A 25,620-nucleotide genomic window follows, 5' to 3' on the forward strand; every position below is an offset into this window, starting at 1 on the left:
AGTAATGGAACCCAGTAAGTTGTCCTCGTTGGTGAGTGTTCACCGGAGGTGAGGGTATCATCTAGAGTGCCCCAGGGAAGTGTAGTAGGTCCGCTGTTGTTTTCTATCTACATAAATGATCTTTTGGATCGGATGGAAAGCAATGTGCGGCTGTTTGCTGATGATGCGGTGGTGTACGGGAAGGCGTCGTCGTTGAGTGACTGTAGGAGGATACAAGATGACTTGGACAGGATTTGTGATTGGTGTAAGGAATGGCAGCTAACTCTAAATATAGATAAATGTAAATTAATGCAGATGAATAGGAAAAAGAATCCCGTAATGTTCGAATACTCCATTAGTAGTGTAGGGCTTGACACGGTCACGTCGATTAAATATTTGGGCGTAACATTGCAGAGCGATATCAAGTAGGACAAGCATGTAATGGCAGTTGTGGGGAAGGCGGATATTCGTCTTCGGTTCTTTGGTAGAATTTTGGGAAGATGTGGTTCATTTGTAAAGGAGACTGCTTATAAAACACTAATACGACCTATTCTTGAGTACTGCTCGAGCGTTTGGGATCCCTATCAGGTCGGATTCAGGGAGGAGATAGAAGCAATTCAGAGGTGGTCAGCTAGATTTGTTACTGGTAGGTTTGATCATCACGCGAGTGTTTCGGAAATGCTTCAGGAACTCGGGTGGGAGTCTCTGGAGGAAAGGAGGCATTCTTTTCGTGAATCGTTACTGAGGAAATTTACAGAACCAGCATTTGAAGCTGACTGCAGTACAATTTTACTGCCGCCAACTTATATTTCGCGGAAAAACCACAAAGATAAAAGAGATTAGGGCTCGTACAGAGGCATATAGGCAGTCATTTTTCCCTCGTTCTGTTTGGGAGTGGAACAGGGAGAGATTCTAGTTGTGGTACAAGCTACCCTCCGCCACGCACCGTATGGTGGATTGCGGAGTATGTATGTAGATGTAGATGTAGATCTCGATACGTTATTCTGTCTGGAATTTGTTCTAGAAAACTCGCGAATATTCTACTGTTTTCTTGTACAGAGAACCTTCGATACATAGCGTTATAAATACGGACTATTTGTCGAATAGGAAGCTAGTTTACATTCAGAAGCAGAAATATCAAGACTGAAGAATGAATAAGTAAAAAGTCTTGGTTGTAGCAAATGCTAGTGTGAAGATTAGTCAAAAGTGAGAGTGACCAGTTGATTTTGAATTATTAATAATAGTACTTCACAGTAATTTCTCAATAGCAATATTGTTCCGAGACTCGTAACAATAGTTTTACTAATAACGTAACAATAGTTTCCCACACCTAACTCGTAATACTATTGATGCGTATACCTCCTGTAATAGTGACTTTCGAAGAGGTCTCTGAAAACGCATTGTTACTATATAAGCCCTCTATCCAATGCACTAGAAAGGAACGGAATCGACAATATTGTAAAGTAACTGTTTTTATTCCAACACTGGATCATGTTACGACCTACATGAGAGAACGTTTTACTGAAGAAAATATTTATCATTTAAAATTCAACAAACTTTTGCCCTCACAACTACTGAAACATGACGGTAATGATCTGGCACTTAAATTAAATCAGTGCTTAACTGAACTACCGTTCTTTAAAGAAGAATCACTCTTGTGATTAAAAAGAGACTAATGTGAGAGAGACTTCTATACAAGCAAACGACTGTAAACGCCCTTAATGAGATCTGATTCTTGTAAATAATTCAATGAGCTGTGGATGAAGCCCGACCAACAGACATTACATGCATTGATCAAAAATGATAGTGCATTGAAAATGGCTAGTTTCTAGCTGAAATCTATATCTTGCCAAGAAAAAATTAAAAAGGACGACTGATAGCTCCAATCTAATATTTACAAGTCAACATAACAGTCGCTGCGTGCAACAGCCTTCTGGATGGAGTGTAACCTGATGAAGATCTGATTCTGTCATCTAAGCGTTGTCTGTTAGTCCTAGATCTGACAATCCTACTTTACACACGCTGTACAAAATATCTGCTTGTCTACCTGCATCTAGTGCTTCAGTAGAAAGAAGTTTTTCGAAACTGCGGCGGACAAGGACATGGCTGAGGTCGACAATGGACTTAGTCTCTTAGCTCTGTTGAACACTCACCCTCACATTGAATGTCATATTGACGATGTAATTAACCAATTTTCCAGGAAGAATTGGAGCAAAGAACTCATCATTTAAGGAAATAACCACAATTGTAACTTTTTTATATCACAAGACGTCATTGCCTTGTATATGTGTATAATCAGTTTACATAAAACTTGCTTAAACTTTGCAGTGACTTGTTAATTTTTTATTACAGTAAAACCGCCTTGAGGTTTTTGCTTTTCCGCCACTGGGAGACCCACGTGCTGAGGTCGACACAATGATCTTCCCTATTGCCTCAGTTCAGCTGTTATTGCACTGTAAACGATATAAACTATAAATAATGGGACGTGATAGACTTCCCTAAAGCTGGGCCTAATAGGTGATAAAAAAGGAAATTGGCAAAAGCCAAGTACCGACTCGGCGAAACCATCTGCAGCACAGACACAAGGTCAGGGATCGTACAGCGATCTCCTTTGATTCTCCTTCCGCCTGCGTAGACGCAGTTACATCCAATCACTGTAATGCGCTTTAATTGATCTAATCAATACGCGAACAGAAATTTTTGGCTATTTTGCTTAGAGACCTATTTAAAGTGGGGCATATGGCATAATTGCCTTTTCAGTATCTTTTACTACACAACGCGCGTGTTCAATCTGCTGGCCAAAGGAGACCCACAATAAGACTCCTTTCAAACTCTGTGAGGCTCTGATAACCCTGTCTCGCACTAGTACATACGTCCTGTCTCCTTCACGGTGATCACCCAGCATCTGACGACGTTCGCACCCCTTATATGTCATACAGACCCGGTAACAACACTGAGAACCATCAGAACTAACACACTTTGGTGGCCGCACTTCCTGTCACAGCCGGCTCTGAGCACTACAGAACTTAACAGCTGAGGTCATCAGTCCCCTAGAACTTAGAACTACTTAATCCTAACTAACGTTAGGACATCAAACACATCCATCATGCCCAAGGCAGGATTCGAACCTGCGACCGTAGCGGTTGCGCGGTTCCAGACTGTAGCGCCTAGAACCGCTCGGCTACACCGGCCGGCACGCTTCCATCTACTCAACACCGGACTGTCGCAGTGCTATCGCCCTCGAAATGCAGAAAAAGGATCACCGCACGACACTACACTTCATCAACGGGCTGCACCAGTTTCTTTTGACTCTTTTAGCGACGTGCTCCAATACCGCAGTGCGAGGATTTCATTGTGTATCAAGACTGCATACCAGTAGCTGCAAATAAAGTAAACATTAGTTACCTCATATTCTTTCCCGAAAAAATAATGAAAACATCATGACTGCTCTTCCTAACTTGTAACCATAGTGAACGGTATGACATTACGTGTATTCGCTGCCATTTTCACCTGTACAGCACCGTGGTCGGGCCAAACAATCGAAACTATTTTCTAATTAAGAAGACGTTCTATAAAGTTTAAAATAAATACCACTTGAAGCATGACGCCTTCATTAGTGACGCTTCCATCGAAACTGCAGCTCTTGCGGCTGAGGGCGTTTTAGTCAAATTTTTCCATGTATGTATGGTCACTCCATTACTCATTTCCCCCCCCCCCCCCCCCTCCCTCAACCCCGTTTCCTATTGACTCTTTTCCTGCGTTTCTTCTAATTCCACGTTCATCGTTTCAAGCGACAACAAGTTATACCAAAAGATCAATAACCGAACTAACAACTTCAACTCAATTCCACTTGAACGAACAGTCCCACTTAAGATCGAGATTCCTCTCTGTCATATCTTATTCTTATAATAACGTATGGTCTAAGAACCTGCTGACAACCAAACAGATCGGAGAAATGAAGTTCATACGAACTATGGTCCAGAAAACTAGGAAGGATAGGGTAAGAAATGATAAAATAAGGGAAGAAACTGGAGTGTACACGTCTTTGAAAGAAAAAAAGCGAGCGTTTCAGATAGTCTGACCATCTCAAACAAGCGGTCAAGGGAAGGATAGTTAAACAATTACATAGATGTGACTGTTAAAAAACTGGTAGGAAATTCATGAAGAGACGGCGATACCCAGTGAAGGAGGATGTAGGTACAAACGTCGGCAGCTGGAGTGCAAAACCGATGATGATGATCCCATTGTTGTTACTCCATGGATATGCTATCTTGTGAGGAATGTGGGTTTAACTATTATAATGATAACAATTACTATTGTTATAACCTTTTATGGTCTTAAAGCAGTACTGTGTGCAGTGTGACGTTATTTGTAAAGATAAAGAACGAGCCTAACTAGATGCAGGAAAACACTTGAGCATCAAACCTTGGTACGAGAGGACTTCAAAAAATAAGTTATACATTATTGTTGCAGGCCAAAAACTTCTTTATTGAATGCTGCACTCGTTTCAAAGTGACACTGATACAAAGCACTATGTTTCAACACTCACCAAGCCTTTGTAAATAAAACTCGGAACGCTCTAATAATCCTGCAGTACCTCGACGATTGAAACACGCTCCTTATCCGTACCACAGCAGAAGTGTGTCTGTAGTAAATCAGGAACATGTACTCCCTTCTGAGAAAGTTGCACTCTTTTTGCGCGATGATCTTAGAGAGGGTCGACATGGGGAACTTGTAATGTGGATACAGCATACAGTAAAAGCCGACTCATTTTGCTTAGTGAAGAGGGTACTTCAAGCCTTTGGTACCTTCACGCTGACAACCACTATCGGTTGCTGTGGTAATTAACAACAGAGATACCAGTAAAATGTAGTTATGTCCTATTTTGCTCTATGCCGACGTCACTAACGCAGAAGTAATACTGTCGACGCCTGCTACGGAGAAATGTTATTCATCACACATACACATCTGTTAAACGAATAATTAATTGAGTAGCTCCTGTCTGAATTTGTAAAATTTTATCCATCATCACTCTGATAAGAATCGAGAACACTAGTAACGCGGAATCATCACACTTGTACCTTTTTATCTGTAGGTACATATTTTTTTTCATTAGGTCTGGTATCTTCCAGACCAAAAGTATTAGCTTTCTGTCGTTACTGGTAGGAGAAGTTCTTGAATAAGATGTCAGCACAAGGGTTGGACAAAATGATACAGGCATCCGCTTTTATTGTGCAAAACGAAGTTATCGCCCTGGAATATGATGAACATAAATTCTGATTTTGATGAAAGATACTCTTTGGTCTCGAAACATTGTGCTTTAAGAGATACTGAAACCCCTAGCTCCTTCGTTTTCCCAATACAGGCCATAATTACACGACAATATTCACCTCTACCTATTGTGGAGAAGTGGGAAACCTTTTCCATATTTTGGAAAATAGAATACCTCGCTAGGATCAATGCTTGCGTGTTTCAGCAAGCGTGCTCACTTAAGATGGTTCCATAATCGCTCCGTGCAATAGAATTAAAAGGATACTTATTCGAAATCACGTAATTGTCTTTTCATGAAACCTTGTAACCGTCTGCAAACGAAGCTATAACCGCCAAAGTATCGTATCTGGATGAAGACGGTTTGAAATGTTCCCTTTTCTTGGTGTGGGAAGAACTGAAAACTGGTCTATCACCCTCAAAATCACAGAATCTCCGGAAAGTTCCACTATTTGAAGAACAAGGACTGAATTGTTAGTTCCTCTTAGAGTCTTCTTATTTAAAGAAGTCTTACGGTTAGTAGTAGATTCGAAGGACTGATGATCACTTGTTTGTGTTGTTCGGTAGTTCATGTTTTGTTCTTATTACACTCGGCTGGTTAACAAGAACTTGAGCAACATACAATTGCGATGCAGCGGCAAGGACTAAACATTAATGCTACTGTAGGAAGCATATCATAACACGGAGACATCACGTTTTTGCTAACTGTTGCATCGATGTTCAGTGGATACCTTTCGTAAGTCTATCCGTAAGGAAGCTGTGTTATGCGTCTTATCGTAGAGTTTCACAGTGCTTTACAAACCCTTTGAGACACTTTCACACTTCTTCATACTTCAGCCATTGGAGACAAGGACACTACTGGCCATTAAAATTGCTACACCACGAAGGTGATGTGCTACAGACGCGAAATTTAGCCGACAGGAAGAAGATGGTGTGATATGCAGATGATTAGCTATTCAGAGCAGTCTCACAAGGTTGGCGCCGGTGGCGACACCTACAACGTGCTGACATGAGGAAAGCTTCCAACCGATTTCTCACACACAAACAGCAGTTGACCGGCGTTGCCTGATGAAACGTTGATGTGTTGCCTCGTGTAAGGAGCAGAAATGCGTACCACCACTTTTCCGACTTTGATAAAGGTCGGATTGTAGACTATCGCGATTGTGGTTTATCATATCGCGACACTGCTGCTCGCGTTGGTCGAGATCCAATGACTGTTAGCAGAATATGGAATCGGTGGGTTCAGGAGGGTAATACGGAACGCCGTGCTGGACCTCAACCGCCTCGTATCACCAGCAGTCGAGATGACAGGCATGGCTGTAACGGATCGTGCAGCCACGTCTCGATCCCTGAGTCAACAGATGGGGACGTTTGCAAGACAACAACCTTATCCATGATAAGTTCGACGACGTTTGCAGCAGCATGGACTATCAGGTCGGAGACTCTGGCTGGTGTTACCCTTGACGCTGCATCACAGACAGTAGCGCCTGCGATGATGTACTCAACGACGAACCTGGGTGCACGAATGGCAAAACGTCATTTCTTTGGGATGAATCCAGGTTCTCTGGTGGTCGCATCCGTGTTTGGCGACATCGCGGTGAACGCACATTGGAAGCGTGTATTCAGCGCCATACTGGCGTATCACCCGGTGTGATAGTATGGGGTGCCATTGGTTACGCGTCTCGGTCACCTCTTGTTCGCATTGACGGCACTTTGAACAGTGGACGTTACATTTCAGTTGTGTTACGTCCCGTGTCTCTATCCTTCATTCGATCCCTGCGTAATCCTACGTTTCAGCACGATAATGCACTACCACATATTGCAGGTCCTGTACGGGCCTTTCTGGATACAGAAAATGTTCGACCTCTGCCCTGGTCAGCACATTCTCCAGATCTCTCACCAATGAAAAACGTCTGGTAAATGGTGGCCTAGCAACAGGCTCGTCACAATACGCTAGTCACTACTGTTGATGAACTGTGGTATCGTGTTGAAGCTGCAAGGGCAGCTGTACCTGCATACGCCATCCAAGCTCTGCTTGACTCAATCCCAGGCGTATCAAGGCCGTTATTACGGCCAGAGGTGGTTGTTCTGGGTACTGATTTCTCCGGGTCTATGCACCCAAATTGCGTGAAAATGTAATCAAATGTCAGTTCTAATATAATATATTTGTGCAATGAATACCCGTCTATCATCTGCATTTCTTCAGGGTGTAGCAATTTTAATGACCAGTAGTGTAACATCCGAATATTGCCATTCAGTTCAAAAGGCAACCAGAAAAATACCTATTGTTGTTATATCTCTCAGAATAATCTCTGAATTTGCCCCCGCAAGCGAAATGGCGTAGTTCATAGCATACCGAACCTCCGTTCGGGAGTAACGAGATTCATATTCCTGTGTAGTCATCATGATTTAGGATCCCCGCCACATCCCTACACAAACTAAGGAGGATTTAGGTATGATTCCTTTGAAAATGACACGACCAGTTTCCTTCACCACTCTTACCATATTCGATGATTTTGCTACGTGTCATCCTAACCGGCCGCGGTGGCCGAGCGGTTCTAGCTTCAAGTAGTTCCAAGTTATAGTGGACCGATGACCTCAGATGTTAAGTCCCACAGTGCTCAGTGCCATTTTTTTTCTTTTTTTTTCTCATGCTTAGTAGGTACAGATCATTCTCCCTTACTGGACGTCTGTAAGGTTCGAAATGCTTGTTCCAACATCGTTACTATAATGATGAAAGTCGCACAGGCGATTCAGAAAACTTGCAGCTACGCAGGGTGTTTCACGCACGCGAATGAACGCACTTGTCACGTACGTGCGCCGGCTCGTCCCTTCGCTTTCTGCCGCGTGACGTCTCGACCCGCCTTCTCACAGTGGATAGTAAATTAAGCTGGAATGCGACTAAATTAAGCTTACTTTTATTTACAGCTGGTGGTCTAAATGACGTAACTTTGTGCCAAGAATAGCCTACATCTGAAGACATTGTTCAACCCTAATCAAATTTCGGCTGTAAGAAATGTCAAAATCACAAGCCGAATACCGTCTACTAACTTATCGATTGCAGGGGACCTCTTTTACTGTCTCCCAAACATAAAAATCTGATGGATCTATACTCATGCTCATAAATTAAGGATAACTGCAGAATGTGGTGCCTCACAACGTGGCACTACACACTGGCGCTAATAGCATAGACACATAGGGAACACACACGACACAGATCTGTAAGTCCACGGTATTGGTGATAAGTTGAGAAAATGCCACTGTTTACAGCGCATGTACCTCGACATAAATATGGGATATGATCGCCATGCACACGTACACAGCCCGCACAACGGGTTGGCATACTCTGGATCAGGTGGTCGAGCAGCTGCTGGGGTATGGCCTCCCATTCTTGCACCAGTGCCTCGGAGCTCCTGAAATGTCGTAGGGGTTTCAAGACGTGTAGCGACACGTTGACCGAGAGCATCCCAGAAGTTCTCGGTGGGGTTTATGTCTGGAGAACAGGTAGGCCACTCCATTCGCTGATATCTTCTGTTTCAAGGTACTCCTCCACGATGGCAGCTCTGTGGGGCCGTGCGTTATCATCCATACGGAGGAAGGTGGGACCCACTGCACCCCTGAAAAGGAGGACATACTGGTGAAAAATGACGTCCCGATAGACCTGATCTGTTACAGTTTCCTCTGTCAAAGACAAGCAGGGGTGTACGTGCACCAATCATAATTCCACCCGATACCATCAAACCACGACCTTCATACATGTCCCTTTCAAGAACATTAAGGGGTTAGTATCTGGTTCCTGGTTCACGCCAGATGAAAACCCGGCGAGAATGTTCAGTCTATACCTGGCCTCGTCCGTTAACATAACCTGGGACCACTGTTCCAATGACCATATACTGTGTTCTTGACACCAGGCCTTACCGGCTCTCTTGTGACAAGGGATCAGTGAAATGCACCTTGCAGGTCTCCGGGCGAATAAACCATGTCTGTTTAGTAGTCTGTAGACTGTGTCTGGAGACAACACACTTCTGCGTATGTGAACTTCTGCCAGCGCCGCCGTGCCATGACCGCAGGTCAAATGCACCGCATGGTCATAGCCCGAGGTGATTTAAACCCGCAAACCACCTACCAGAGCGTTGTTTCACAATGTATCAGCATTAACCTTAATTTATGAGCATGAATGTAGATTGGGGAATGAGGGCAACGGACAACTACTACACCATCGCACAAAGCACACAACATATGTTCACATGATGCCTCACTGTTTCTTAAACAAAAAAACTAAGGCATAGATACTTGGCTCTGTGGCATATGTAAAGGAATTCAAATAGTTTTGTGTAAATTTTGTAAAACGATTTCTTTTAGCTATTTTGTCTAAAACTGACATGGTGAGACCGTGGCTGTATACAATTAATGTAGGTTGATTCTTACAAAGAAGAAAACAGCAACCAGCCACCATAGTGGCTGGTTGCTGTTTTCTTCTTTGTAAGAATCAACCTACATTAACGATTTCTTTTGTTTTGTTTCAGGTGCTAAATAATTACCAAAAAAGACTACACATCAAGAGTGTGTCCAACTGTGGGAGCTTTCCGAGACCCAGAGTTGTTTGTTGTGCCAAGTAACCTCGCCACATGTTTGAAAAGTTGCTCGGTTAGGGTAAATGACAGTTCCTAGCAAGATGAGTTTGTTCGATCCGGTCCGTCTCGCTTCAGTGCTTGCACGATTCAGACTTTGTAACCGTGCAAGCGAAGTTATTTATGCAGAACCTCGTTAACTCTTGAGTGAGGGGTAATTAGCTACCGCGATGCTTGGCGAATCGACTTTGACGGTCTTCTTTGAAAGGTCTCTCTGATTTCGTCAACCATTTCATCAGATGTCCGTCTTCTGCCAGACGTGACTGTCTGTTTGCACTCCCATTGGATAGAAACTTGTAATACCAAGCTCTAATCATCTTAATATCTGGTGGATCCGTTTGAAATTCACTTCCGAAATATCTTTGTCCAGCAATGAATAATTACTTTTCCGCAAACCACATCACGCATTTGGCTGTCTCTTGAGGTGAACTCACTTCTGATAACAATTTAGTGCGTAAATGAAAAAAAGGAATCGTCTGGGAAAAATTACGCAAAACTTTATGAGCTGCTATGCATAACGCCTTCAAACAGCGAGTATCTATGTTCATGGATTTTTTTCATTGCATTTTGAAATCAGGGAAGTTTAATGTGGATACCCTATGCTGTCATACACTCCCTGGCAAAGAAAGTGAAGAACCCGAGGGGGCAGGAGGGAATGAAACTTCACGGGTTGAGAGAGTATGTGATGTTGTTTCAGTGATTACAAAATCGAGTCAAATTTGCAAACAACTTGGGAGTATGAACACAGTAATCAGTATTACGTTGCATCTTCTTCTCTACCGACTGAGCTACCCAGTCACGACCCACATCTTCCATTCTGCCAGTACATCGTCTCCTACCTTCCAAACTTCACAAAAGCTCTTTTGTGAACCTTGCAGAACTAGCACTCCTGGAAGAACGGATATTGCAAATGGTTCAAATGGCTCTGAGGACTTCGCGACTTAACTTCTGAGGTCATCAGTCGCCTAGAACTTAGAACTAATTAAAGCTAACTAACCTAAGGAGATCACACACATCCGTGCCCGAGGCAGGATTCGAACCTGCGACCGTACCGGTCGCTCCGCTCCAGACTCTAGCGCCTAGAACCGCACGGCCACTCCGGCCGACAAGGATATTGCAGAGACATGGCTTAGCCACAGCCTGGGAGATGTTTCCAGAATGAAATTGTGACTCTGCAGCGGAGTGTGCGGTGATATGAAACTTTCTGGCAGATTAAAACTGTGTGCCGGACCGAGACTCGAACTCGGGACCTTTGCGTTCCGCGGGCAACTGCTCTACCATCTGAGCTACCCAAGCACGACTTACGTCCCGTCCCCACAGCTTCAATTCTGCCAGAACCTCGTCTCTACCTCCTAGGGAAAGGTCCCGAGTTAGAGTCTCGGTCCGGCACACAATTTTAATGTTCCAGGACATTTGTAATGACAGTGAGTTTAGGAAGTTTACAAGCGGGTGCTCATGTATTTTTGTTGTGTTTATCGATAAGAGCCAGCGGGCGTCTGACGGTGGTGTGTGCCCACAGGCGGTGGGCCGGCCGGCGGATGTACTTCTTCATGGCGCAGCTGAGCGTCGCCGACCTTCTCAACGGGCTGCTCAACGTGCTGCCGCAGCTCGCCTGGGAGATCACCTTCCGCTGGAAGGTGAGCGATGACTGATGACTGATGAATCCCTCCACCAACACCTGTCCACCACGCACTCTCACACCCCTCGCTCACCACTGCCGTTTGGGTCTGCACATCGCCTTCTTGCTACTTTAATTACGTATTGCTTCCACGTACTACACTGTCTAGTCACATAAATGTGATCACCTCCCAAAATCCTAAATAAACAACTGTCGCAGGATACGCAGAATGAGAGTCGCTGTTATTCTGGAAGATGCTGAGAGGGAGGTGGAGCCATGCTGACTCAAGCGGCGTGGCCAGTTGCGCTAGGCTTCTCGGTTGGGAGTCCATGGCGTGAAAAGTCCGATCGAGATGGCCCCACGGATCCCAATTGGATTTAAATCCGGGGAACTTGGGGCCAGGGGAGTACGGTAAACACATCCTGGTGCTCTTCAAACCACGCATGTATACTGCGAGCTGTGTGACGCATGGCATCGTCCTACTAGTAGATGTCGTGGCAGGGGAAATCAGACTACATGTGCGGCTGGACATGTTCCTCAAGGATAGATTCATACTTTTGTTAAGCCGCTATGCCTCTCAGAATGATATGATCCCCAGAGAGCCGGCCGGAGTGGCCGAGAGGTTCTAGGCGCTACAGTCTGGAACCGCGCGACTGCTACGGTCGCAGGTTCGAATACTGCCTCGGGCATGGATGTGTTTGATGTCCTTAGGTTAGTTAGGTTTAAGTAGTTCTAAGTTCTAGGGGACTGATGACCTCAGAAGTTAAGCCCATAGTGCTCAGAGCCATTTGAACCATTTGATCCCCAGAGAATAACACAAAAACATTCTCCGGAGCATAATATCATTGCAGTATGTTTGCTTTTTGACATCTCACACAATACACGCCAACCTCCAACGGCCATCTGCCTAATGAAGCATAAAATGTGTTTCATCTGAAAAGGCCTCCCGTCACCACTCAGTGGACTCCGGTTGTGGTTCCGATATGCAAATTCCAGCCTTCATCGCCGATGAACAAATGGTTCAAATGGCTCTGCGCACTATGAGACTTAACATCTGAGGTCATCAGTTCCCTAGAACTTAGAACTACTTAAACATAACTAACCTAAGGACATGAACCATATCCACGCGCAAAGCAGGATTCGAGCCTGAGACCGTAGTGGCTCGCGGTTCCAGACTGAAGCGCCTAGAATCGCTCGGCCACACCGGCCGGCGCCGATGAACAACACTCAACATGAGTGCACGAGCCTGTTGCAGAGGCCCACACACAGGAATATTCCCTTTGTTCATCTGGGCGATCAGTTTCCCAAGAGTTGCACGTTTATTCACACATACACATCTCCGCAGCCGTCGTTCACTGCTGTCATCTACAGCCCCTCGTGACCCACAGTTACCTCCGCACCTGTTTTGTACAGCGCCATTTTCCCATCCACAATAGGCTTTAACCACGGAAGCTCCCTTGGCATGAAAGTCAATGATTATGCCCTTTAGGACGTCAGATAAATCACTCTGTCTCCGCATTACAACAACTGCACTGTTTTCCACGTCCCCCCCCCCCCCCTCCAATCCCATCCAACATTCTCTATATACCCTCCACAGCTAGTGCTGCCACCTGCCGTCTGTGAATGGTCATTGCTCGTTGACGTCGAATATAGACGGTGGTCACATTAATGTGACTGGACCCTGTATGACCCCTGGAGGTAAGTGAGCAAATTGTTTTGGGGCGAGGACAAGCACTTCAGCAAATGCGTTATTTACGTTAGGACATTCATTTGTTTTTGCCTTATGTATAGCAGAGTTTAGCTATGAGAGCGTGCCAGCGTACGTTGTTATCGATATCTTTCAACCCTGAATTCTAATCCCTCATCTGAGTCTTGTTGTTATTTACAGTATACGAGGGTTGGATAAAACGCAGTGACAACACTACCGAAACATTAAGGGTGTGTATTAAATGGAATGCGTGCTGTTAGTGGCTGACAGCAGAAGGTCAGTTGAAGTAGTGCAGTCAGCGACACCGGCTGTGTCTGAGCCAGATGCAGTGTGAACTGTCTGTAAGTGCGAGAAGACAGTTCAAGCGCCCTAACAGATGATAACCACAGCTTGCCACTACAGTTTCTTGGCACGTAACCTTCGCTCCACTCTTGGTTCAACATTCAACTACCGTGCCAAACTTGGTCAGACCTGAAGCACATTAGCGTGGGTAACGCTGGATGTGGTATATTGTTAAGCAGTGCTCACTTCGAGCATTTGACAGTGATCTGAAGACTCTACACCAAATGATTCCGAACGCTCTCGACTGTTTTCCAAATTTAGTCTGGTATATATTGTTATTTCTTCTCTGTAAATGTGTACTATACCCTTGCGTTACACCTTTTACAGTCCTTAGGCCCTTGAAAGCCTGCTGCCAATGACAATTGCCCCAGCCGCTGCAGAAGGATCGCCACCTGACAAAACCCAGGAAAAGAACAGCGTCAAATATTTTTGATTGGTGTCCTCGCCGGAGCCCTCAGTGGTTCATAACCCCACAACAGGCTACAGCAATCCACTCACCCAACCGCCGCCCTACACCGAACCCAGGGTTATTGTACGGTTCGGCCCCCAGTGGACAGCCACCTCCACCCCCCCCCCCCCCCTTTCCCCCGGGTACGCCTCACACCAGAAGAGTGTAACCACATTATTCGCGTGGTAGAGTAATTATAGAGTACGCGTACGTGAAGAATGTGTTTGCGCAGCAATTGCCGACATAGTATTAATGAGGCGGAATAAAGGGAACCAGCCCGCTTTCGCCGAAGCAGATGGAAAACGGCCTTAACAACCATCAACAGAGTGGCCGGCACACCAGACCTCGACATCAATCCGCCGGGCGGATTCACGCCGGGGAGCGCCTCGCCTTTCCACTCAGGAAGCAGTGCGTGCGTTAGACCACACGGCCAACGGGGCGGGCTGCTAAACCCTTACTTAGCTAATACCTTCTACGCTAAGGCGACGCCTGACTAAACATCTCTGGCTGAATCTATTTACCTCCGAGAAACTACCTCGTGTACCATCTAAGCAGCTCAACGACTCTATGTGCGTACTGAAGGGCGACACATAAACTAAGGACAGGCAGACAGGACTTCGTTCTTTCAAAAGTCAACCCGAACCAGACAAAAGCAGGTCTGTGATTCTCCTATGATGCTAAACTGCTCACGTTGGTGGTGTAATTATGAAAACGAAATTACGAGCCCGGGCTGCTCCTGTACCGAGCGGGAGGTGCCGCAGTGGTTAGTGCAATGGATCCTCATCCGGAAGGAAAGAGGTTCAAACCCCCAAATGGCCATAATGATATTCGTTTTCCCTGGTTTTGGAATGCCTCTACAAAAGGTGTAGCTGCTTCTGCAATCAAAATAATTAAACATTTACCTATTGCTACTCGATACACGACTCTGCTTCTAAAATTGCACTATAGTAAAACGCAACATGCATTATCCCCGTCCGTTTATGGTGTTACCTAATTAGGAATGTCAGTTGCTTTAACGACCGTGCTTGTCAGACTCAAAACGATCGCGTACAGCAGGTGCTCAGCAGTAAAGAATAGAGACTCGTTGTCACAGCTCAATTACGGCTTCCCTCTAAGTAGTCCAAATTACACAAAAGCACATACAAAAGTAACCTTAAGCCTTCCACTTGTGTGGTGAGTTATATCCTAGCCTATGTCAAAACTGCTGCCATAAAATGCACTTCGCAGCTTACGCTTTTGTGGCCTTGAATAATACTGCTTCCTCCTTCGTACAAATAGCCAGTACCATGTATGTTGAAGTTTTGCAGAGCCCACCACTCCGCAACACATCTGGCACATATTTTGTAATAAAACAGAGCCCAGTTCTTCTTGGATAATGACACGTATTTGTTTACCTGTTCTACTTGTAGAGTTGTAGCATTCTACCATTGTCTTCGGACGCTCTCAAGGGTAATTTGCTCTATCAACACCACACACACACACACACACGCGCACACACACACACACACACACACACACACACACACACACATTACGCCTTCAGGACACCAGCCCTGAACTAGGACACTCTACGCTCTACCGTTTTGGAATTACAGTTACTGAAAAAACAGGCAGGATATAATGTCGCCAATACATCCGCATGGATTTCCTACAAGATATTCCTTAATACTGCAGCTATGTCCCCTTACAATGAGAAATATATAATTTTATAATATTCTTAATAACATAACCCTTTTAACAAAATAAATTGAACAGTACACATTTGCAACCGAGCAAGGTTGCACAGTGGTTAGCACACCGGACTCGCATTCGCGAGGTTCAAAATTGGTTCAAATGGCTCTGAGCACTATGGGACTTAACATCTGAGGTCATCAGTCCCCTAGAACTTAGAACTACTTAAACGTAAGGACATCACACACATCCATGCCCGAGGCAGGATTCGAACCTGCGACCGCAGCGGTCTCGCGGTTCCAGACTTAAGCGCCTAGAATCGCTCGGCCACTACTCCCGGCCATTAGCGAGGACGACGATTCAAACCCGCGTCCCGTCATCCTGATTTAGGCTTTCTGTGATTTCCCTAAATCGCTTCAGGTAAATGCAGGGATGGTTCTTTGAAAGGGCATGGTCAACTTCCGTCCCCATCCTTCCCTAATCCGATGGGACCGATGACCTCGCTATTTGGTCCCCTCCCCCAAATCAACAAACCAACCTGTATATTTGCATATTTGGAGGGCTTATTTCAATAGTGGTACAAGTCCATTTCCTCCACTTTTCTGTATATAATGCTTCTGAAATTAATGAACCAAACAAACAGAAAGAAAGGTTCTTCTCTAGCAAGAAGCCATATGCTTGAATATTTCTGGTATCTCAACTGCAGATTTTTTTGCGCTCATTTAACTTTAGGTCTCTGTATCTCAATATGAAGAAAAATGGACTTATACCACTATTGAAATAAGCCCTTCATTTCACAGAGATGGTTCATAAACTTCTACAACATTATTAGTTGCAACTTTAGCCACGAGGAGGCAGCACGTTGCAGTGACTTCCTATGTTACCGCCACTTCACAACATTTGTTCTCAATACACCCACTAGATGGAGTATGCGTATAGTTTGGTGTGTTCTATGCCGCGCCTCCTTACTCATGAGAGAAGACAAGTGCCTATGAGTTGCCAACGGTTATGATGCAATGTTATTACGGAAAAAGCTAAATGGTTGGAAGTTTACTCGTTATGGTCGTAATGGTGCTTGTATCGATACAATGACATGATTAAAAAATTCTATTGGAGCAAAACGAACTTACACTATCTGTTGGATATTTATCAAACACTGATGACATGTTTTGCTCGAATGCTAACATTTAGAGCTCATTTAGACATACGTTCTACCTCCCTCGTGAGGCTTCGTTCCAAGTGACGTTGATGAACTCAGATTATCTCTTGGTGCAGACAATGCCATTAAACTCTGATTCAGTACCTTTTCATCAGTTTTGAGATCTACCCATATAATACTCAGCTTTCTACTGTAAGACCACATTTCGAAAGCATTTATTCTCTTATTATCTGTACAGTTTGTAAGCCACATTTGACTTTTCTACGAGGCTATATGCCAAATATCTTCAGAGATAACTTCCTGAAACTTAAATGTGTACTCTGTGCTAAAATTGTCGTTCTCGGAAGTACTTTTCTTGCTATTGTCCATAAGCATTTTATAGCTTCTCTACTTTGGTTGTCGTCGGCGATTTTGATGCCCAAGTAGGTTATTTAAATAGGGGTATGAAACGAATCACGAATGTTGGCAGCTGCCTTGGACGTCCAAGAGATCAGCGCCCGCTTCCAGACCTTAACATTAACGCGGAGAACGCCAGGCGCCTTAACCCAACACAGGAAGAATGCTGGAGGCGCCCTCCTTGTACTATGTGAGGAACGCGCCCTGACGTCGCTGCAACTCTCCCCCGCCCCCCATGCTGCCCTCAGGAATTCTGCTCGTTCCAAACTCTACTCTGCGACCCCTCCAGGCAGGAATTTCAAATCACCTTCTTTATTGAGTGCCTAGTCCACCCAGGTTCTTTGCAACCTCAAATCTGTACCTATAGTTTATCTCAACAGAGCCTTACTCCTCCTTTTCGCGGTAAGTTTAACTGACCTAACACGGAGTCGACCTGTTCAGCTTCCTCCCTAACACTTCCTTCAAGTTGTGTACTTTTGTAGCATTCAGCACAGGTTGTCCGTCGTCTTCTGGAAACTTTTATTCTTGTTCATGCAACTGTTGTTCTAACGCGTACATAATCGGCGGTCTACTCTGAAGCGCTTGGTTATCCCTTTAGGGATACTCTATCTAACCTCAGTTTAATTTATACAATATTATCTATATTTTAAGTATATACGACGTCTAAAGACAAGACGTCTAAAATAATACCTTGGTACAAGCATAATTAACTAGCACAATGAAAACAGTAGTAATAATAATTATTTAGCCTTATAAATTACTTAGAGCTCGATGAACCTATAAACCGAAACCTTTAAGCTTTCAGAGTCAAGATCAGACTGGTGCGTCGATAGCAAGTATAGCATTATGGGATAGGTTAATAAGAATTTTCCTGTAGGGTGCAAGAATAGGTTGATTTTCGAGCCTTATAACTATCATCAATCCCTTCAGCTTTATAAACTTCCAATGAATAACTAAAGAAATAACTATTTCACAACACAGTTTTAAGAAACTGTGTCTACAACGAGGTTTTCAATATAGATCATAGATTTTATTCATTTAGATTTAGAATTAAAAAGTATTTAACAATTGATTCAGCAATTCACTACAGCTTAAATCTTTTGTAATAACAAAAATTTATGAAATTGAGAAATCCATATACCAAGTTCCAAAACACTCTGACGAAAAAATTAAAAAGGAGGAGTTATGAGACATAAATGGACGTTGGAACGTGTGTTTTTTACATATGAATGATGATGTCTATTCAAATTTTGCGCCAGTCGCATAAGAGTGGCGCTGGTAGCGCCGCTATTAGGATGCAAATCAGCCTTGTTTTGAATACTTGTTGTAACAGCTTTGAGCGTTATTTACCTTTGAGACTGAACGTGGTGTGTTGATGTTAAACAAGCCCAAAGGCGCCATCATCAAACCCTCACTGTGTTTGAACGAGGTCGTGTAATGGGGTTACGAGAAGAAAGACTTGGCAGGAATGTAGCCACAGCACATGATTCCTGGCAGCCGTTGTTTGCGAGAATGTACGGTCGCTAGAGGACTAGGCTTCCGATGACCACGTGGCACTACCGAGAGGGAAGAGCACCGTGTTCGGTGTATGGCTCTGGCGTGTAGTAATGCGTCTGGTGTGCAGCAGTTTGTGTAGCAGTTGGCACGACAGTTACAAATCGGTTACTTCAAGGACAGCTCCGAGACACACGTGCATTCCACTGGCTCCAAACCACCAGCATTTGAGACTTAACTGGCATCAGGCGAGAGCTCGTTGGAGGGCAGGGTAGAGGTCTGTTATGTTCTCTCATGAAATATGGGTCTGCCTTGGCGCCAGTGACTGCCTTGTGTTGGTTAGGAAGAGGCCAGTTGAGGGAGTGCAACCAACCTGTCTGAGTGCTAAGCACTACCTACACCTGGAGTTATGGCCTGGGGTGCGATTTAGTTTGATAGCAGAAACACTTTCGTGGCTATCCCATTCACCCTGACTGCAAATTTGTATGTCAGTCTGGTGAGTGGACCTGTTGTGCTGTCATTCTTGAATAGTATTCCAGGGTGTATTTTCCAACAAGATAACGATTGGTCACATACCGCTGCTGTACAGAGCGTATCACCATATCTGTCTCCAATCGAGCACATATGAGACATCATCGGACGACAACTCGAGCCTCATCCACAAAGAACAAATAGCGTTAACCATGTCTGTACTGACCGACTAAGTGTAACAGGCATGGAACTCCAGCAGCCTACTAACATCCGGCACCTGTACAACATAATGCACTCACGTTTCCGTGCTCGTATTCAACATTCTGGAGGTTACACCAGTTATTAATGTACCAGCACTTGACATTTGCAATGACTTGTCTCTCGCTTGCATTTACCAGCGATCTTGTAATGTTAATCACTTAAATATGTTACTAGACAAACGTATTCCCGAAATTTCGTTACTCTAAATTAATTATGTTTTGGCATTGCAATTTTTTTCGGCAGTGTATAATACCTCCAAAAAATTAAAAATTCTGACAGCATATTTTTCCCTTCCTAGCCGATAAGCCTCATCCAGTTTGTCTGTACTTAATCTTAGTAATGCGACTCGTTCTGAACGTCATAGTGCAAACTATCGAATAATTTTGTCCCTGTAGGGAAAATGACTCAGTTTATTTTTCATGAAAGACCGTTTCACAATTGGGAATCTTTTCAAAATTAACTGAATATTATAAACTCTTTCAGTTATAAACAGTATGAAACTCGATAGTGCCGTTTCCTCGAAAATAAATGCAATATAGACAGTCACGCCAGTCTCCTAAATAGTACCAGAGAGTTGTCGTTTTAATTTTGTTACTCCTAATATATGCTACAGACTGTAACCGTGAGGTACTGTACCATAATGGGTTGAGCTAGATAGTAATCTTCCAAAAGCTTAGTGTCCTTAAATGTGATCTGATACATCCCAAAAATTGAAAGTCAGTCGTATTTGCATTGCACATACTTTAAGGCATCTCTCTTAATCGTATTTATCACACGAATATGAACAAGATATAACCCAATGTGAAAGCCACATTTAAACAGATTAGCTTCTATTATTTTCTTTTACATGTATATAAAAATCTGCAAATGTACACATTACTATGGTTTTATCTTGTCTCTGCTGACTTAAAAGTGACGCAGAATGTGTTATCTTAATTATCTGATGCTTCATATTTAACGCATTGAAATTAAATTAAAGTAAATAAGTTTATTTCTTTCCCTCTTGGTATTAGATAGAAATCAGCCATCACCTTTCTTTTTATAAACAACGTGATTTAAAACATTTTTGCAAGTTGTCCTACCTGTTTACTTAGTTGCATAACTTACGTCACAGTTTTAAGAAATATACGTTTACGCTGTTAATGCACTTTACTGTAAACTTTGTGCACAAATTTAAATCTGGGGCAAACATTTTTAACGCAACATTCGTCACGAGGTACGTGGGGCTCCACTGCGCACGAGCTCATGTTGCCAAAAATGTAGAAGATACCGTCTTGTGTTAACATTTTCATCGCTAGGCGCACAAATATAAGTAAAAGTATAACGCAGTTGTGTAAGATAAAAAAGGTGATGAACTAATTAGTGAACTTAAAATAATTTGAAATAATTGTCGAAGATGGTCAGTTCCCAGTTATAAGCGCAGCGCACCAAATACTTTTGGTAGGGAGTTGCTTTCCTCGCAAATAAGTCACATTATGAACGTTATTTTTTAAATTGGCACCAAATAACCTACCAGATCACATAGTGTGTCAAAGCGGTAGGATTCAGACTATTCGTGGGTTATTTGTTCACTTGGTGTTAATACCATGAAGAGCTGGACAAGGATTTGCTTCAGTATTTAGAATGTATACCATGTCTAATTTTTTCCTATTTCTGTATGATGTACGCTGGTGAATAGTACAAATTTTCCGTAGCGATGTCGTATCTGCAACCCGAATTAATAAATTAAAAAATCGCATCGATTTCATTGTTGTGCATCTGTGCACTGTAAGCCCACAGCTTTTTCCGAGTTCATTTCAAAGTCTTGCCTTCGGAAAGAGCGTTATCAGGATGAGGCAGGAACACAGAGATAAGGAGACATTAACCGCCAATATCCGGCCATCTGAAGGACAAAAACCGTGCACCAACGCAACAAATTACATGTTATATCTTCCCTAATAAGTTCTCACGTCTTTCTAACGAACTAATACAAGAACTTAACATATTTTATTGTTAAGAGGAACATAGACCAGGAGGCAAGATTTTCTAAAAGTCAGCATAAACGAAATAAAGGAACAATCGAGAACTAAAAATTGTCTACCAGAATACCAGAAAAGATGCTACGAAGAAGTTAGTTGTTATTGCACCCAGCACCGTTAAGATGCCAATACAAAATTTCTGAGCGTGTAGTGTACCTGTTTGCAAGAAGGAATCGATCTTTGACGCGGGATAAAGCCAATGCCGAATTTCACGTGAATGCTGCGTGAAACTTGTGTGTAATCAGCCGGTTTATCTTCTGCATTGCTCCGAAAGATAGCGCTGAAGATAAAGCGTAATGACGCAGTAATTGCTCGTGCGTCGTTGCCGCATAGGTGGTACGAGAACTTTCGGCTCGAGCAGTATTTGGGTCTGGCGTTGTACTATCGCAGAGCTAAACTGATTGAGGTGGCGCAGTGGTTAGCACACTTGACACTCAGGAGGACGATGGTTCATATCCCGTCTGGCTATCCACATTAAGTCTTTCTGTGCTTTCCGTGAATCACTTAAGGCAAATTCCAGGACAATTCCTTCGAAAAGGCGCGGCCGATTTCCACCCCCATCCTTTTGTAATCCGAGCTTGCGCTCCGTCTTTAATGGCCGTGCACTCAATGAGGCGTTAAATACTAATCTTCCTTCCTTCCTTCCTTCCTTTGTAAAGTTAAGATACGTCCACGGAGAGGGCTATGTTTGGCCTCTTGTCACTGAAATAACGAAACTGTCTACTTAACTCGGTTATCCCTTAGAATTTCCAATGGTTAGTTGCAGGAATGAAAACGAAACAGTCGCAAAGACGATCAACACATATTTTATTGATATTGTTGGCTATCTAGGGAAGGTTGAATACCGATGTTTGGCACAGAATTTGTATGTCGCCGTTCGCATAAAAACGATGATCTTCCACGGACTCTTCTCATGACTGGAAATCATGAAACATTCGGTAAATCAGAGAACATCTTTCCTGCTCTCATCACTTCATTCAGTCGTTTGTTTCAAGCAATTCATTTTTACAACAACCGTTATGAAATGCGTCTTGCGTTGAAGAGAATGAACATATATTTAATGATGACTGGTCTCGGACTGTTTGTCCGTTATCAAATCAGCCATAGATGTAAGTCTCACGTTACAACAGTCAGAGCGGAACCCCAAACTCGCTCTGACAGTTAGCGATGATTACATGTAAAGGCCATGTTATCTGCTACCACACTTTTCGATTTCATGGCCAGTTTTCCACTTGTAAGACTGGTGTAACGCAAGACTGACATTTATTGCTGCAGTCCGAAACCGGTCATCAATAAATAAATTTCCATCTCCTTCAACGTAAGACGGTTTCCTTAAAGCGTTTATTAATGGTTCTCTCAACAATTGCAGTATTTAGTTGACAGAACCATTAATAAACGCTTTAAGAAATTTAATTAAAGTTGCTGTTCCCTGTCAACAAAATGTTAAAACTGAGGAATTAAGACCATTTTTCATAATGATTATTGTAATCACAAAAAAGTTGAGGGTCCATTCCAACATCGTAACGCTGGTAATGCAGAAATTCATTTTTAGCTTTAGCACAAGATGATCGAAGGATTTACTCCAGACCACAGTAGCCAATTTTTCATCTAGCTGCATCATTGTCAGTTCTTCAGAATTTTATCTAAATCACTTACAAGTGATCATTGGTATTTGCTGAACAAATACGTTACGTGGCATATGGCATTCGATACACTATTACCATTGGCCTTCCTATTTCATTTTTACTTGGCATTCAATTTACTGTTACCATTTGTTTTCCTGTATCTTTCTTTCATCGTGTGTGAAGAGAGCGAGTGCACAGAAAACTTATGAGACTTCTATTATTCAGGGTGACTTTTCTATGCGTTTGGAAATGTCACCTGCAGAAAGTATGGACAACGAAAATTACTCTTCCTTCTTCGTTTTTTGGCCAATCGTTAAGCTACTAATTAACGTTAAAATCAGCCTCCTGCAGCCAGAAAAGGCAGCTGTTAACGGATGTCGGAAAAATCTGCTGTGTGAGAGGCTTCCAGGTTTTGCTGAAAGCGGGCGGATAATGTATTTTTAAAAATTATCCCACTTTCGACTGTCGATAATCGCCATGTAGCGCTATAAGCCGAACTGAGACGAAGCTGCGATCCTCTTTTGCTGTGCATTTAGCGAATAACGCGATTCGTTTAAATGAGGCAACTCCATATTTTTTTGTAATATTATCATTTTGCGGATGATGTAGTGAATTTTACATTCTTCTGATTTATTTTTGAGTTACAGAAAATTAGTTATTGCTCCTTAAATATTGGTTTGAATGAAAAATTCTACATAACTCCTCGATTTTTTTCAGTATCACCTTTATCTCCTTGAATTTTCCGTCCAGATTGATAAATCAGACAATATAATTTTACGTGTTTCGTCATTACTTTATATGATTTACTGTGGAGAAGACGCTGTTACGAGCGCTACACGCATTTCGATAGGAAAATTCTGGTAATATTAAATGTATAGACTGGATTCATCTAATACGCGGTTTTAGCATTTTGAGTACATCCCGGGAAGATGCCATACTCAAGGTTTGGAGGATCAAAAGGCGAGTTAGAATTGGGGATTTAGGATCAACACTGATATATATTGGTCACTGACGAGATTTTTGTATGTAAAGGCCAGTTGGCGTTACGAAACCGTTAGTAATTAAATGCGTATTTAATTTTTTATGAACAGTGTCGTTTAGGCATCTCACCCCAGGCATCGAGGTGAGATGACAGTTATACTGCAAGGAGATTTCAGCACTTTCTTCGAACGATGTTCCGGGCATCGGCTCATTATCAACCTGTGTTTCAAGTCTTCTATTGCCATTCTGTGGGAGAACAACCTGAGCACATCCTCTACAATCCGTGTTATACCCTGCATTCTTGTCTGCCACACCAGTAGCAACCAGCTCAGAAATTTGAAATGCCTCCTCTGGAATTCTTTTCGGGTTGTATGGGCACAAGAAACAAGCTTCAAATCCAGATTGAGCATTCGATGGACCTGCAGCTTTCTTCCAGGCTTCGCTGAGGAAGATTTGGAAATGTGCTCTTGAGACTTTACGTCCAGGATGACACAATGTCCAGTTTCGCATTGTCCTATAAAAAGCGTGTTTCAGTGATTGGAAAACACTCCTGTCAAAAGGCTGAAGGTAGTGTGTTGAATGCGGAGGTAAACAAATCATGATCACATCATTTACTGTTGCAAGGTCAAGCACATCTGGATCAGTAGAATGTGAGGTGTGCCCATAGAGAAGCAGAACTACTTTTCCTTGTTGTTTCCTGGGAATAAAGTGGTCTTTCATCCTTGAATATATCAGAGTTGACTTACCCTGATCTCTCATTCATAATTAAAATCGAACCATTCGGAAGTCCATCCTCCCATTGAGACTTCTTTCTTTTACCTTTTAAAATGCACGATGGAGGAATGAAGTTGCCTTCAGCATAGCAACAAGTGATTACCATTATGGTTTCCCCTTTCTCCTGGGAAGTTACTTGATACGAAGAAGGAGAACCTTTTTCTGTTATCACTTTGTCTGGCCTAGGGTTCATCTGAAATCCAGTTTCGTCCATGTTGTACAGGCGGTCAGGCTTATTCAGTAAAGAATTTGCTGTTAAGATTGATTGGTTTGTGGGATTAAGGAGACCAGACTGCTAAGGTCATCGGTCCCTTTTGCTGTTAAGACATCCATAAGTAAAGAAAAATATGCTGCAATAGCTTCTCTATTCATTCCCATAGACCTATCAATAGAGATACCTTGTAGCTTCTTCGTAGCTGGCTGTGGGTTACGTTTCAGAAAGGACTGTAACCAGTCCCAACCTGCCATGTGATTTTCTTTAGAAAATCTATGAGGAATTCCATTTCTTTCTGCAAACTGGAATACCAGCCTACGAAGAGTTTCTCCAGTCGGTGGAAATCCACACATTTACAACTGTCTTACGTAAGTGCGCAATTCTCATTCTCTTCTCCAAGGCTATGAAATGAATGTACACATAAATGAATGTACACATATATTAAGTGTGCCTAAGCCTACAATTAAGAGGCATGCTGAAAATAAAAATACGAATTGTGATATAAAAAATTTTGGTCTCAGAAAATAATAACAATAATTATAATGTGATAGTCATTCATCAC

At 43.1% G+C, this 25,620-nt stretch overlaps 1 protein-coding gene across 1 annotated transcript in view; it reads left to right on the forward strand.

Annotated features, from left to right (window-relative positions):
- LOC126343367 (vasopressin V2 receptor-like) overlaps nt 1-25,620 on the forward strand; it is a 710,799-nt gene that overhangs the window by 570,002 nt on the left and 115,177 nt on the right. Inside the window, exon 6 of the mRNA XM_050001932.1 lies at nt 11,398-11,515. Coding sequence (XP_049857889.1) covers nt 11,398-11,515 — 118 coding nt within the window. The remainder of the gene's footprint in view (nt 1-11,397; nt 11,516-25,620) is intronic.

The sequence above is a fragment of the Schistocerca gregaria genome, chromosome 1 (genome assembly GCF_023897955.1).
Source record: "Schistocerca gregaria isolate iqSchGreg1 chromosome 1, iqSchGreg1.2, whole genome shotgun sequence".
Lineage (NCBI taxonomy): Eukaryota > Metazoa > Arthropoda > Insecta > Orthoptera > Acrididae > Schistocerca > Schistocerca gregaria.